This window comes from Berkeleyomyces rouxiae (assembly GCF_048999995.1).
Source record: "Berkeleyomyces rouxiae strain 22BRR77 chromosome Unknown BrBRR77_ptg000012l, whole genome shotgun sequence".
In the NCBI taxonomy this organism is placed as follows: domain Eukaryota; kingdom Fungi; phylum Ascomycota; class Sordariomycetes; order Microascales; family Ceratocystidaceae; genus Berkeleyomyces; species Berkeleyomyces rouxiae.
In genome coordinates this window covers 2,925,582-2,939,224 of record NW_027396502.1, presented here as the reverse complement: position 1 = coordinate 2,939,224, position 13,643 = coordinate 2,925,582, and the positions used below count along the sequence as shown (strand labels likewise).

The following is a 13,643-nucleotide window of genomic DNA, read 5'->3' as shown; positions in this document are numbered from 1 at the left end:
CAGTTGGCGGGATGTTCCGCACCTTTGAAGATGACGTGTAGAGGGCAGGCTTCTCCGACGGCAGATGCACTTTCGATGACGGTAGCAGTCTCTCGATTCTCAAAAAGTGGTCTTTTAGCGAGTTTTGGCTGCTTTGTGACCATTATTTGGGATTTTGCCATACCCAGCTGGAATCCCGTCTCGTCAACATTCCAGATATCTGCATCCACAATACCATAGTCCCCAATGATTTCTTGAAGGCGGATGAACCATTCATTGATGACATCTAATCTTTCTATTTTTTTCTTTTCGCATCAAGAGTCTTTCGGCGCAAAACTTTGTACTCCTGGCGAGCGAGAAATCGATTTATCCAGTTCTTACCGACGAGGGGTGGGGGTCTGTACTGTCTGGAGAACACCGCTTTTTCAGGATCGTTTTGGCAAAGGACACGATGATTTCTCTTGACAGGGTAGTTGTATCTGTTGTAGAGATCAATATATATCTAGCTAAAGCAGCCTCTCCAGCATCGGAGAACAGCCGATGTGTCGATTGTCTTCCTTTTGCTGGACCAACGCCACGAAGACGTGATCCAAGGATGTGTTTCGAGACGGCAAATTGACGCGCCACTTTTGCGATAGAGATTTTAGGATTTTTGTGTTTGAAAGATACCGCATGGCCTAGCACGGCTTCCATTTCTGGTGAGATTTTACCCACTGTTGCGAGTGGTACGACGCGATGGAATGTCTGATGAGCAAGTGGTGATGTTTTTTTGAAGGCGATGGCTTAGGCAAATTGCTAGGTTAGGGTAGGTAGCACCATCATATAGTTATGGATGGCGCGAAAACGTAGTTGGAGCTACACTTTGAAAAAGTGGGGCGTGGCACGATTAATCTCAAAGCTCAAAGCTCACTGTAGGTTCCAAAAGGCAGTGAATGTGGTGAACGGCACTTTGGATGAAGTTGAAGTTATCTATTAAGGTCTATCACTTATGGCTACCTCCTGGACAGCCGCGCGCTACTTATACTTCTGAATAAAGGGGCTGTTAGATTAGGGCATTCCCTTTAATCATATTTGTCGTCTGCGGTGTTTAGGATAAGTTGTAGGGTTGTGTAGTCACGTGATAGGGGTTATGGTGATGGTCTTGGGATCATCATTTTACACTCACTATCCAACTGCCAGTCTCTCTGTCAACATTCTTCCGCGTGAGCACCATAGTTCCCACTAACCCGGTCCGCTCCAACAAAACCCTTAGTTACTGTTTTTTTTTTTTTTTAGCTGTGTCTACCGGACGCCATGGCCCTCCCTCCCGATCTCTTCGACGCGATAACGCTATACTCTCTGGCTAGCACCCTTGCCATTGTCTTCATTGGTCTTGGGCTCGCCAAAGCCTTGCTACCTGCAAGTGCTACTGGAACCACCCGATTCCTCTTCGTCTGGCACGCGGCCGATGCTCTATGCCATGTACTCCTCGAGGGCAGCTACTTGTACCACTGTTTCTTTTCGTGGATGCCTGAATCCAAGTTCCTGGCCCAGCGTGGTGTTGAGACTCTCGCAGAGCTAGGCGGCCGCGATGTTGCAGCCGCAGCTGGCAACTGGGTCTTTTATCCCACCCCAGAGAACTATCTTGGTGCCTCGGGTCGGGTCTACGGTGCACAGGCTGGCGGAAACAACCCGTTTGCGCTGCTGTGGATGGTGTACTCCAAGGCCGATCGGCGCTGGGCTGGCATTGACCTTGGAGTGGTTAGCTTGGAGCTGTTGACTGTAGTTTTTGATACGTTGATGGCGATCATGGTCTGCGTGGCCCTGGTGCGAGGCGACCACAAGGCAAACGTGTGGATGATAATTCTGGCTACAGCCGAGATTTACGGCGGTAAGTTTATGTTTTTCACTATCCCCTTTTTCTCACTAACTCTTTATATCTATGCATGTATATACTGACACGGAGCCTGCATATCTAGGCTGGATGACCTTCTGCCCCGAGTGGCTTACCGGCTCACTTAACTTGGATACCAGCAACTTCATGTATCTATGGGTTTACTTGTTCTTCTTCAACTCTCTTTGGGTTTGGATACCTCTTTACACCATTTACTACTCGATTGGAAACATCAATGCTGCGTTTGGTGCATTGGACACCAAGAAGGCTCAGTAGAGTCACATTTGGTGTTGTGTCACCCTACCCTAGCCTCAATACATATTCAAAACGGACACACTGGGAGTGGTTAACTATAGTTAGTTACAAGCAACTATCCAAGCTTCTCTGCTTTCAAAAACTTAGACGAACTACTCTGAAACACCAATGTATGAGGAGTCAACGTCCCCAAAAGGAATAGGGTACCTGAAGTTTGGGCTCCATGCCTCGGTGAATTGCCCCGTGGGAGGGCTATGCTATTATACAGATGATATTATCGACAGTTAATTAGCTATAGTTATATGACAGGTTCTCAATATGCTGCATGCCAAAGAGCTGCCAACGGGACAATTGCAAATCAAGAAGACATTCATCACAAGCTTCTGTGTGTACACATACAAGGGTTAGGGTATACTCATGATATCGGTGTTCAATGGCAAGAAGAGCAACGTCTCAAACCTTGATTAACTAACTAGTTAACTAAATGGTTACACATTCAAGTTTTTACAAGTGCCAGTTAGCTAATACCCAGAAGTTTTCTCTTGTGTATAATTATGCTAAGGATCCAACTCTTGACTCTCAATATCTGGCCATCCGTTTGTTATGAGTATTTTGACCTGTTCATGATTAGGTCGGCGCCGGCTGGGTGGTCATTCAGGACGGCAGGACCCTGTCCACGGGCAACTGCCCTGCCCCGTTCCGCGCCGAAGTCCATGACGCCGAGGTGCTGGCCATCGCCAAGGCCCTGGCAGAGGTCGACTCATGGGAGAAGCCACAGTGCCGCAAGGTCTGGATCTGCTCCGACAATCTCGCCGCAGTGAACCGGCTCACGTCTCGCTACGCCAAGCCGGGCACCTCCGAGCAGTATCTGAGGCGCGCCCAGATAATCTGCGCAAGCTGGATCAGACCGCACCCAGAGCGGCCACGACCAAGGCCCTGGCCCGACGGCCCACCCGAGGTAGAGGCTATTTGGGTCCCGGGCCACTCCGACATCGCGGGCAATGAGCTCGCAGATGGGCAAGCAAAGCTAGGGGCCAGGACAAACACCTGGCTGGACGGCATGTCGCTCTCCTGGGCCCGCCACTATTTCCGCTCCTGTCTCGACTCTGCTTTCCGCGCCTGGTGGGCAGAGGAGGGACGCGCCATCAGACCCCATCTGCGCCGCCCAGTTGAACCCCCCAAGAAGGCTTGGTCAAGTCTCCTTGACGAGACCGATCGCAAGCTCGCCCGCGCAGTGCTGACTGCTCTGTCCGGCCATGGCGACTTTGCGGCCTACCATCGCCGCTTCGAACATGTGGACGCCGTGCTCTCCTGCCCCCTTTGCGGATCGGAGACCGCCCCAGAACATGTTTGGGTCTGCCCCCGGAACCCACAGCGGGTGTCCCGCAGCTTCTTCCAGAAGTTGGTAGGCACCAAGCGCGGGGCCACCTGGCTGGCCGCCAAGGCAGCTAAAGCACCCACTGTGCTGCTCGCCCACCGCCGTGCGAGGACTGAGGTGCACCCACAGGCCGCCGACCCTCCCGCTCGCTCCCCGTCGAGCCTACCACCGCCCGCCCCTCCACCTCCCAGTGCGGGGGCTCCCCCGGGCCTCTCGGCTTAGCGCGCACGCTGCCACTCTCGTCTGTTTGCTCGTTCTCCCTTTCTCTCTCTACTTCTTGTCTTTCCTTTGTTACTTTTCTTTTGTCATGTTCTATCTTTCTTTTGGGTTTGGTCTTCTACAGGGTAAAGGCCGAGGCTTGGGGTCTTGTTTGGGGCCTTACAAGCGAAGGACAGCCATTGCGCTGGGCGGTCGGGGGACCCTCCGTCATTATACTTCGTGCTGTGGGGATTTTCTGTATGCATGATTCTGGGTTTTTGGTTCTTTAGCTTCTGTATGTATTTCTTGGTACTAGTTTTAGTCCCCTGTCGTATGTCGAGAATACCTCGCGAGTAGACAGGTAAAATAAAGACAATCAAATCAAATCAAAAACCTGTTCATGATTTTGTTCGAGGTGGCGGTTTGACAACGTTGGCAAACATTTACAAGAGCGCTGTAACTAACTAGGGCTTGATACTCGACCATGTATGGGGTGAGAGGGTTCCTAGCTTGTGAGAATCGCTCACTCACAACTGACGTTTATCACATTTCACTCGAGGTGTAATCCGTGTTTCAACCTAAATGTGCAGAATCAGTTGAACTTTATCCTTTTTGGGTCGGAGACTTAAGGTTCTTCTTCTGTGACGGGTAACAACAAGTGAAGACGCCTCCTCCGCTTCTCTTTAAGTTTGTGCAATGTGTTAGTTACATAGCTACATACATCTGGATTTGTACAAAGAGAAACGAAACACGGACTAGGTGCGCAAGGGTCAAGGGTGGTCATGTATCTACATTTGCACGCAGAATGTATGTGCACATGTATCCATGCACTATTTCACAGAACGCACTGTTGGGCGAGGCATCTTTTTCTGTGCTTCTTGTTTCTTGATACCCATGTCGAAGCCAAGTATCCACCCACCAGTTTGATCTCCGCGCCAGAGGTAGCATGTGGTAGAGTGTTTTCCGTGCTAGTGAAACCTCGCGAAAGCAGCGATTTATGCTTGGGGTGATTGTAAGAGTGAGAGAAGCCGTACACGAGGAGGAGGGGGAGAAAGGCGCAGGAAGCACGAGGAGCGTTAGTAGCACGAGGGGTAGAGAACGGTCTGCAATGAAATGAATCTGTCATCACAAGTCAAAGGTTATGCATGACAGGAACAAACTGATAACAATCCCACACACTTAACAGTTGCATTGACGAACACCTGTGACATTAGGCAATGGATTGCACAAGTAAAGGAAGCAAAAAGGAGTGGAAGGTGGATACAAGGAGCTCAACTGTATGATTAAGGGCAAAAGAAAGGCAATCGGACAACAAGACCTCACAAGAGCGTACGGACGGTACCAAGTTCGCCGTGTCTCGCGGGACTGGTACTAGTACTGTGCGGCGTCAGGTTCCTACACGGCGAGAGTGCACTGTGGAGCCGACTTACACACATTTGGGCAGGCACGCCCTTGTCCCTGCCCTTGTTTGTCCTTCTTACCTTTTTGCTCCTGTTACTTCCACCCCCGACACCTAGTTTGGCGCTTCCGAGAAAATGGCGACGGTGGTGCCTTCCGTTTTGCAGCAGATCGCTGTATCAGGACCTTCCGTTTCTTGCACCCGCCTTTGTGCATAGGAACAGCCCTTTGCCAGCTCCTTTTCCCCGTTCATCCGTTTTGTTCCCCCTTCTTTCTCTTCTCTTTCTTTATACTCCTCTCTCCCCTCTTCCGTCCCATGCTCTGCTTGCCTCTTTGCCTCCCCTTCTCTTCTTTTGGTGCGAGCGAAAGATCTGGCATCACGACTTGTCTCGACGCCCCTTTTCCAACATCTACATCTCTATACGGCTTCATCTTTCCTTGCGCCACGTCTCGTCATTTGTTTGCATTCTAGCCTGTTTGTTGTTTTGCTGCTCTTCCGTTATGAACATGTCTTCCTTCTTTTAATACCCCCTCTTCAGTATCTTGAATCCACGAGCCGGAACTCGACTTTTAATATCTTGACTTTCATTTCTTTGTCTTTACTTTTTCTCCCAGTCTTTGAAAATGCCTGCCTACGAAGCCCCCTCTCACGTGGCGTGGACGCGAGCGGTCCCCGCTACGGAATCCGACATCAACGCAGACTCGAGCTTTGTGTTCAACGTCAACTCGACACATAGCGTGGTCTTTTTCAATGAATTCATCATCTCCGGCGCAAAGTCAATGCGGTCTGCAACCATGGTATTGGCTGCGTTCAACCTGTTGACTGCGGTGATTACCATCATCGGCTTATTACTCACATCCTGGGTGCGTTCGAGAAGGCAGGCCTCCAAGCTCATAACGACAACAACATATGGTGGCAGCTCATTTGTGTGTCTACCCGAAGTCTTTCCTCTTGTTCTTTCTGTGGGAATTACCGCACAGGCCGTCATATTCATGGTCTCTCAGTCTCTGGGCCTACGATCCACCACTGTACTAGGCTGCACTATAACTTCGCAAGCCATGTTTCCCGGTGAGCAATGACACGCCTCTATGTCTCTGTTCAAGCGCAGTACTAACTTCCCACAGCCATTTTTATCGTGCCATATATTCAAATGGTCTTTGGTATTAACGAGGCCTACATTGCCTTGAGATCAAACCCATTTTCTAAGCGCGGGAAATGGAACTTGCTAATATGCGTCTCGGTAATTCTCGTTCTACTACTGGCCAAATATGTTGTGGCAGTTCTGGTTAGACCACCCAACTTCTGCTTTGCTTTCTTATACTGGTTTGTCCTCAGATGGGGGCTGGCCTGTTTCATCATCACTATTGTCGTGCTGTTTTCATTGGTCGTTAGCACTGTCATTGTTTTCTACAAGCTAAGATTGACTACCGACATGGACCCAGAAGAACAAGTTACTGCAGCTACAATGGTCTACTACATGCTAATAGGCATCCTCACTAACGTATGTCATACATGTTCCCATGCTTATGTTTTCCAGCGCTAACATCTTGTTGCTAGTTTCTTTTTGTTCCATTCTTTTACTCTATTGGGGTTCAGGGGAACCATTCCTCAAACGATACAGCAGTGCAACTTTCTCTGGTTTCTGCTGTTGTCGCCAACATTTCGGGAATTCTAACTGGTGGCCTCCACCTATACTTGAGATCCAAATTTAACACCACAATGCCGAGGCCCATTGCGTCAAATGACTCTGAGTCCAAAGTCAACGAATTTAAACGCACAAGAGACTCGGGTTACGCGGGCACCAGAAAGATCCAGTCTGGTTATGCCAAAGATAAATCTGCCTCAAAAAAGAAGACCCCTCCTCGTCGCCCTGTAGACTCGTTGAAGTTCAGTAAGGTTCCCTTCGCGCCTAGCCACCAAAGGGCCACCAGCTTGCCTCATAAGTCAGACCCAGTTAAAATGTTGCCTCCAATTCCACGGGAGGATATTGAAATCCTCAAGATGCGTCTGTCTACCGAGACCCTCAATCAAAACCGCTACTCAGTTAGTCGTGGGTCTCTAAAGCCCTTGACCAGTACCGATGAGATTGAGGATCTTTTACCGTCCACAATATATAAGCCCAGCCCTAACCAGACTGGCGCGCCTTCTCTAGCAACAAACAAGACCTTGCTGTTGCCAGTCATCGCTGAGCCTAGTGAGAACAAGGAACTCGTTTCTCGTATGTCAACAACGGCAATGCCTTCCGTTGATGGTATCTCTTCAGAAAGCAAACAGGCTTTGCTTGCTCCACCACCATATGGAACCATTTCTAAAAGTATCCCTGAGAAGCCACGACACGCGCGTAACTCATCTCTGGGCTCGCTTAATACCACAGCGACCGTAAAAATCGGCCTCCGTCTATCAAATGTCGATGGTATCAACTCGCAGTATTTCCATGACTCAAACGAAGTTTACTCCATTAACTATGATGTACTTTCACCGGCTATACGTGGAAATTTGATGGCTGCACTGCCCAATAAGCCTAGTCAGCTAGGTATGTCACCTATGACGGCTGGCAACCCATTCTCTCCTGGCATACTGAGCCAACAGCAGAGCCCTGATGACGATGACTATACTAGCAGATGTCCAAGCACCATCAGCAATATGATGGGCTTCAACTTCATTGATATCAACAGCCCTAGAACCGGGCTCCCAACCCAGCCGCAATTGCGGTCACCAATCTCCCCTGTGGCTCCGCTCAATCTGGCCACACTGAACTCCATGGTCTATGACCCATACAACTCGGGAAAGACTGCTTCGCATGATCGGGGAGAAGACAGTCAGGGTGTATCACCTATAAGCCCTATAGAGTCATCGATTGAAATTGGCTTTCTGGCATCACCGCGTACGGCCCAAACCCACAAGGAATGGGACTAGTACGGGAGTGGAAAGGGAATGAACAAAAAGAATCTATGTACATAGTTTTAGGATCTTGCAAATTAACTCGTTGTTCATCTTAGCCTCTGTGCTATAAAAAATGATGAAAAAAGTGGTGTTCTTATAATACGGCAACTGCTTCTTGCTGTAAAAATCGATACCCCGAGGAAACAGTAGAAATGGGTCATTAAAACTCCTTTTTCTGATCCACAGCAGTTCTCATAGCCCGTCTTGTATCCCACTTCTCCCATCCCGCAGCTGCAGGATCTTCTTCAAGCAATAAGTCTCTCACACGTAGCCAACGGACCAGTGGGAGTTCAAGACCCCAAGTAAGGAGACCCATTTGCCGAGCCATGGAAGTGACAAAGAACCATCCGAGTGCGCAAATGACTCCAGCGGTGATACCAATCAGGACTTGGTTAAGGGTGTGGTAGCCCAGGTAGATCCGACTACTAGCCACTGCTGCAGCAAGACCAAAGGCACCAACTGTGGCAAACAAGCGCTCGAGAATGGGAATTGACCGGGATCGTGGCGCTTGCGTACCGTTCTTTGGCACAGCTTTGCGCGTTGTTGCAACAGTAGAACCCGGCGGACTATGGCGCACCAGCATGAACAGCGCAATAGTCACGCTCCAAAAAGCAACAAACTGGGCATGGGAAGAGGGCATGCCGTAGCCCTTGCCAAAGTGGCGGTTTGGGCGCTCCTCCTTGATGATACGCTTGAGCACAAAGTTTGCGGCTTCGCAGGCCAATTGGCCAATGAGCATGAGAATAACCTCTGCTTCGCGCGTAGAAATCACCAGCGTTCCATATGCTACCAGCAGCGCATGTGGCACCAGGGCAAGGAATGCGCAGAGGTGGGAGACTGGATCACTGGGATCCTGCGGGGCGGACAGGGCAGGTTAACTAACGTACAGTGTAGAAGAAGAATTGCAGCTAAATACGTACATAGTAGACATGAGTGAGAGAAAATGAGGCCAAAGGCTCAATAATATTTTCAGCAGGCGACATGGCTGATGACTGAAATGTCGGGTCAGCGGACGGCTCAAGTGAGTGGTGAGCAAGTGGATGAACGAGGAGAGCTTAAGCAGGTGAAGCTGATTGGAGGGCAATGTAGCACGGAGACAAAAAAAAGGACAGTGAGACCAATATCAAGATTTTATTCCTTTTTAGAGATGAAAGTCGTAAAAAAAAGAATCAAAAGGTCTTGGCCAGAAATGGCTTCTTATTTGTTTTCTTTTGCCTTGTCATGGTCTCAAAAGAAAACAAAGGAAGGGCCCCAGTAAGTGTTATGAATTAGCCAACAAAAAGGCACTAGCCACAGTAGCGCCGCCACACAGGATGTACACGTACGTGCCTGAATTCCTCCTCGACGCCACACCAAGGTGTTACATGTGTAACCTTGGCACAACGTGTGTCCACAGATGACAACATGCCAAGTTCATGTCTGACTATAGTGATTCTACAAAACGACAAGATATGGAAGGAAAAGGAAGCTTGCCGTGATTCTATTTTTCTTGATTCAAACTTACAAGTCTTGAAGTAGAATTGTGTGAGAGACAAGCAAGAGGAAAATCAAAAATATAATAGGTTGCATACGAAATTGTAGCGAACTGCGGAGGAAGCACTAGGCGTAGGAAAAGAAACAAAAAGAACAACACGAACTATGGAAATAGTAATGGGTTTCTAATACATAGTACAGGTCTTGTGCTGAAAATAAAGTGGCCGGTGTCCACAAGATACATATATGGCTAGTGAACATGACATAGGGATGGATGTATAGAACAAAAGACAAAAGAAAACAGAGGAAAAGATGGCATACTAATGAAAGCCATGAAGTGTCTGCCTAAAATCACAATTCTTTCATCCCCAGATTTACACCCGCCGATCGCAGTATCGCGGTGTCTCGGGGACGGGGGAAGCCGATGCCCAAGAAGACATGGTCTGGAAGGTTGTGTACGCCATGGCAATGATGCCAAAAACACACAGAACCACGTCTGAAGCCCTCCAAAGCCTACTACGAGCAACAGCCTTGTAATGAAGCATAGGCTACAACGAAAAAAAAAAAAGTTAGTAACTCTCAGTATCAATTTGGGCAGAGTAGCAGGAAGAATCTTACAGGGTAGATGTAAACCAATGGAATGCAAGCAAAGTTTCCAACTAAGGCGACAAACTTGTCGAGATTATCAGCTCCACAGTACGCGATCAGCGCACACATGGCAACCAAGAAGAATCGGAAAACGTTCTTCTGCCACTTGATGTACGGGTTGTACTTTCCCGACTTGGTGAAAAGGGAGTTTTCTGTAATACGGATAGCCGGGAAAATCTGTAGCGGTGTTGAGAGGAGAATAGCAGCCGAGTACAGGAGCTGTACCGTATTCACCATGCGGCTTTCCTGGGGCAGGTTTAGTAGAACAACTGTTTCTGTCTTGGAGCCATAGGCAGCGTAGGAAAAAGCACCCATAGTAGTAAAGAGAACGGTGATGATAACCATGACAACAAACATCACCTTGGGGAACTTGCTGGGCTGCTTCATTGACTCCTGGATGGGAATAATCAAACCAATACCTTCAAACGTAAAAATAGCAGTTCCAATAAATAGGGTCCAGTCCTTGTCGTTGAACTGAACAATATCGGCAAGACCATGAGTGGTCAAGGTCAAGATGTCATAATAGAAGAGGTAAGCAAGACCAACTAAAATGAATGCATCAGCAACGAGGGCTGTGAATCCTAGCTTGCCAATATCTCGTAAGAGAGAGAACGGCAAGAAGATAACCATTTGCATAACGATGAGCCATGAGATGTCGATATGCGTTTTGCAGTCAGTCACAGCCAGGATGAATGCCTGTAGGTTTTCAGAGGTGAAGACAATGTAGGCAGCCACAAATCCAATCTGTGACAACACGACAGAGGCCAAAATTATGTTGCGCATCCATTTGCCATAAAGTATTCCGCCAATGTCACCAAATGATCCGACAATTTTGAGACGGGTGGTTACCAATAAGACAAAGCAGTAATAGCTGAGCGCCGCTACGAGTAGTAGCACGACATTGCTGAAGAGCATGCCACCATTGAGATAGGCACGAGGCAAGAACAGAACACCAGTCCCCACAAAGGATTTCAGGAGAAGCAAAGCGGCTCCTGTAGTACTATTGGTGCCGCTTCCACCACGCGACTTTCTTCGACGCTTGCGTCTAGAGGGCGTGAGGAGAGCACTGTCTTCCATTCTTTCATCTTCTTCACTCTCACTACCGTCATATGAACCATCATATATTTCGTCTTCGGCACCGCTCGAAAAGTATTCGCCAGGTCGAAGGGCCTCGTCGTCTTCCTCAAGTTCTTCACCGGCAAAATGGCCATAGATTGTGAGGAACTCTAAGAAGCTGGATGTCAAAAGCTTTGGTGGATTGGTTGAGACACCATCACCAGCCTCTCCACCGTCGCCAGAGTCGGCAGCTGTGGACGGGCCGCCAGCACGGCGCACAAAATTGCGTCGGAAACCACCAGGGACCTTGATGGTGTTGATGTCGAGTTCGGCGGTGACAGGGTCAGGGCGGAGGGCGTTAAAACTTTTACTTCGCTGTAACTTCTGTTTGGCCTCAGCTTCCTCGGCCCATTTGTAGATTGGTCTAGTGACGTCACCACCTTGCAGGCGTAGACTAGAAAACTCTTCGTCCTCTTCAATGGCGCTCTTACCCTTGCCTCCATCACGCGACGAAGTTTCCGAGGCGGCATCGCTAGGCTGAACTAAGTGGCGGCGGATAATCTCAGGGTCTTCGTAGACACCATTTCCCGATAGACCACGGGGCCGTGAGTCAAAGGATCCATAGTTTGACAGTTGACCTTGCGCAAATGGCGAGTTCGACTGCAGAGGCGGTGTAGCTGAACGTATAGGGGGTGTACCGAATCGCGGGGGGGAAGCTCCTAAGGGGCCAGAAAGGGCGGCAGCCAGGGCTGAGATGCCGGGGCCTGCGGAGCTAGGGCCACCGACAGAACCAGCGAGCGGTGTTACGGAGCCAGACCGCTGGACTTCATTGACAAGAGGAGACTGGCGGGGAGGCGTGCCAGGTGCAGCAAACGGGATAGGCGAGGCAAGGCGCGCAGTGGCATCGGCTCGTGGGACAGATGAGGATAAAAAAGCGGCATTTTCGAGTCGGTTTGGGTCGGAGAGAGCCGCAGCGGAGGGAGGCGTTCCCAGACGACTGCCTGGCGAGGCCATGGTGCAAGCTGAAGACTAGGCCGGGCAAAGAGACTTCTTCTGGGCAAAGCGGTTATGGCGTTTGGTCAAGCAATACAATATAAGATGGCAGGAAATGTATATGAAAGAGCGTGCGGCAATGACGTTGTGCGTAATTTGATGTTGCGGGTTTGGTGCTGACCAGGCGATAGATAACGAGTGGATTCTGCTTCAAGAAGTATCAGGAAGCGACAGTTATCGATAAAGACAAAAATGAGGAAAGGGGAATAAAAAGAGGGCTGGAAAACGCCAGCATGCAAAACAGGGCTGTACGCTACAGTTAGTGTGTGAGAACGATAGTGGACGTGCTTTCAGCAGGTATCTGCATCCACGTATGTATGTACAGCCACACCAAAATGAGCGCAAGCCTCAGCAAGCGAAGGGCTAAAGGGGGAATAGAGAGGAGGAAATAATTATGGTTGGTTGCTATGTGTCACAGGAAAGGAAGAAGACCACGCCAGCCGTGCGAGTAAGGCCGAAAGAGGCGAGGCTGCACTGAAGAGAGACCGCGACACACGAAACAAAGAGGCGTTGATGTGATTGGCCGTTGGCCGGCACAAGGGCGGGAAGGGGGGAAAGGTTTTCTGGCGGCGACGGCGGCGGCGGCGGCGACTGTGGCGATGGATGAACGATGACGTGAAGGGAAGAGGGCCAAGGTGTAGTTACAGGCTATTGAATGGATTATGTTATATGGTGGCGCATGTACTATCTAGTGAAAGAGCGCCTATACTATAGAACTTCGGCGGCAGGAGCACAGGATAACAGGGGAAGGCAAGCCACCTGCAGTTACGGATGCAGCAACAGCCTTTCACTCGGGCGAGAGACATACAAGTATGTGTGTACAAATGTACATACTAGCCAGCCAATCACAGCCCATCAATATGAACGCCTATCCATGTAGGCCTCCTCATAGGTGTCGTGATGATGAAAGTTTGATTTGATTTGATTGTCTTTATTTTACCTGTCTCCTCGCGAGGTATTCTCGGCATACGACAGACCACCCAGCCGGCGCGGAAGACCTTAGTCATCTGAATTTGAATGTCTTTATTTTACCTGTCTACTCGCGAGGTATTCTCGACATACGACAGTCCTTAGTCATCGGGTGATGATGATGAAAGTCTTTATTTACCTGTCTACTCGCGAGGGATTCTCGACATACGACAGGGGACTATTTCTAGTACCATGAAAAATACATAACAGAAGCAAAAACCAAAACCTAAAACCATGCATACAGAAACCCCACAATCCAAAGTATAATGACAGGAGGTTTCCCACCTGCCCAGCGCAGAGGCTGTCCTTCGTCCGCGTGGCCCCAAACAAGACCCAGAGTCCTGGCCTCACCGCCGATGTAGTGATAAAAATATTTGTGCAAAATAAGAAAAAAAAAAAAAGGGGGGTTGGCGGCGTAT

General features: G+C 49.3%; 5 protein-coding genes across 5 annotated transcripts; 3 read left to right on the top strand and 2 right to left on the bottom strand.

Moving 5' to 3' along the window:
- Positions 1-1,272: 1,272 nt before the first annotated feature.
- On the top strand, positions 1,273-2,128 carry BROUX77_008148 (uncharacterized protein; the record flags this gene model as incomplete). The annotated part of the gene is made up of 2 exons (XM_073753321.1): positions 1,273-1,849; positions 1,938-2,128. 2 exons carry the CDS (start codon positions 1,273-1,275, stop codon positions 2,126-2,128), a joined length of 768 nt encoding a protein of 255 aa, XP_073602441.1.
- Positions 2,129-2,275: 147 nt separating this feature from the next.
- Positions 2,276-3,707, top strand: BROUX77_008147 (uncharacterized protein; the record flags this gene model as incomplete). Its single annotated transcript, XM_073753320.1, has 2 exons — positions 2,276-2,338; positions 2,739-3,707. The coding sequence occupies 2 exons, from the start codon at positions 2,276-2,278 to the stop codon at positions 3,705-3,707; spliced, it is 1,032 nt and encodes a 343-aa protein (XP_073602440.1).
- Positions 3,708-5,705: 1,998 nt separating this feature from the next.
- On the top strand, positions 5,706-7,998 carry BROUX77_008146 (uncharacterized protein; the record flags this gene model as incomplete). Its single annotated transcript, XM_073753319.1, has 3 exons — positions 5,706-6,150; positions 6,207-6,583; positions 6,640-7,998. The coding sequence occupies 3 exons, from the start codon at positions 5,706-5,708 to the stop codon at positions 7,996-7,998; spliced, it is 2,181 nt and encodes a 726-aa protein (XP_073602439.1).
- A 187-nt stretch (positions 7,999-8,185) lies between these two features.
- BROUX77_008145 (uncharacterized protein) lies at positions 8,186-9,008 on the bottom strand (the record flags this gene model as incomplete). The annotated part of the gene is made up of 2 exons (XM_073753317.1): positions 8,186-8,878; positions 8,946-9,008. 2 exons carry the CDS (start codon positions 9,006-9,008, stop codon positions 8,186-8,188), a joined length of 756 nt encoding a protein of 251 aa, XP_073602438.1.
- An 864-nt stretch (positions 9,009-9,872) lies between these two features.
- On the bottom strand, positions 9,873-12,216 carry BROUX77_008144 (uncharacterized protein; the record flags this gene model as incomplete). The annotated part of the gene is made up of 2 exons (XM_073753316.1): positions 9,873-10,046; positions 10,117-12,216. The coding sequence occupies 2 exons, from the start codon at positions 12,214-12,216 to the stop codon at positions 9,873-9,875; spliced, it is 2,274 nt and encodes a 757-aa protein (XP_073602437.1).
- Positions 12,217-13,643: the final 1,427 nt, after the last annotated feature.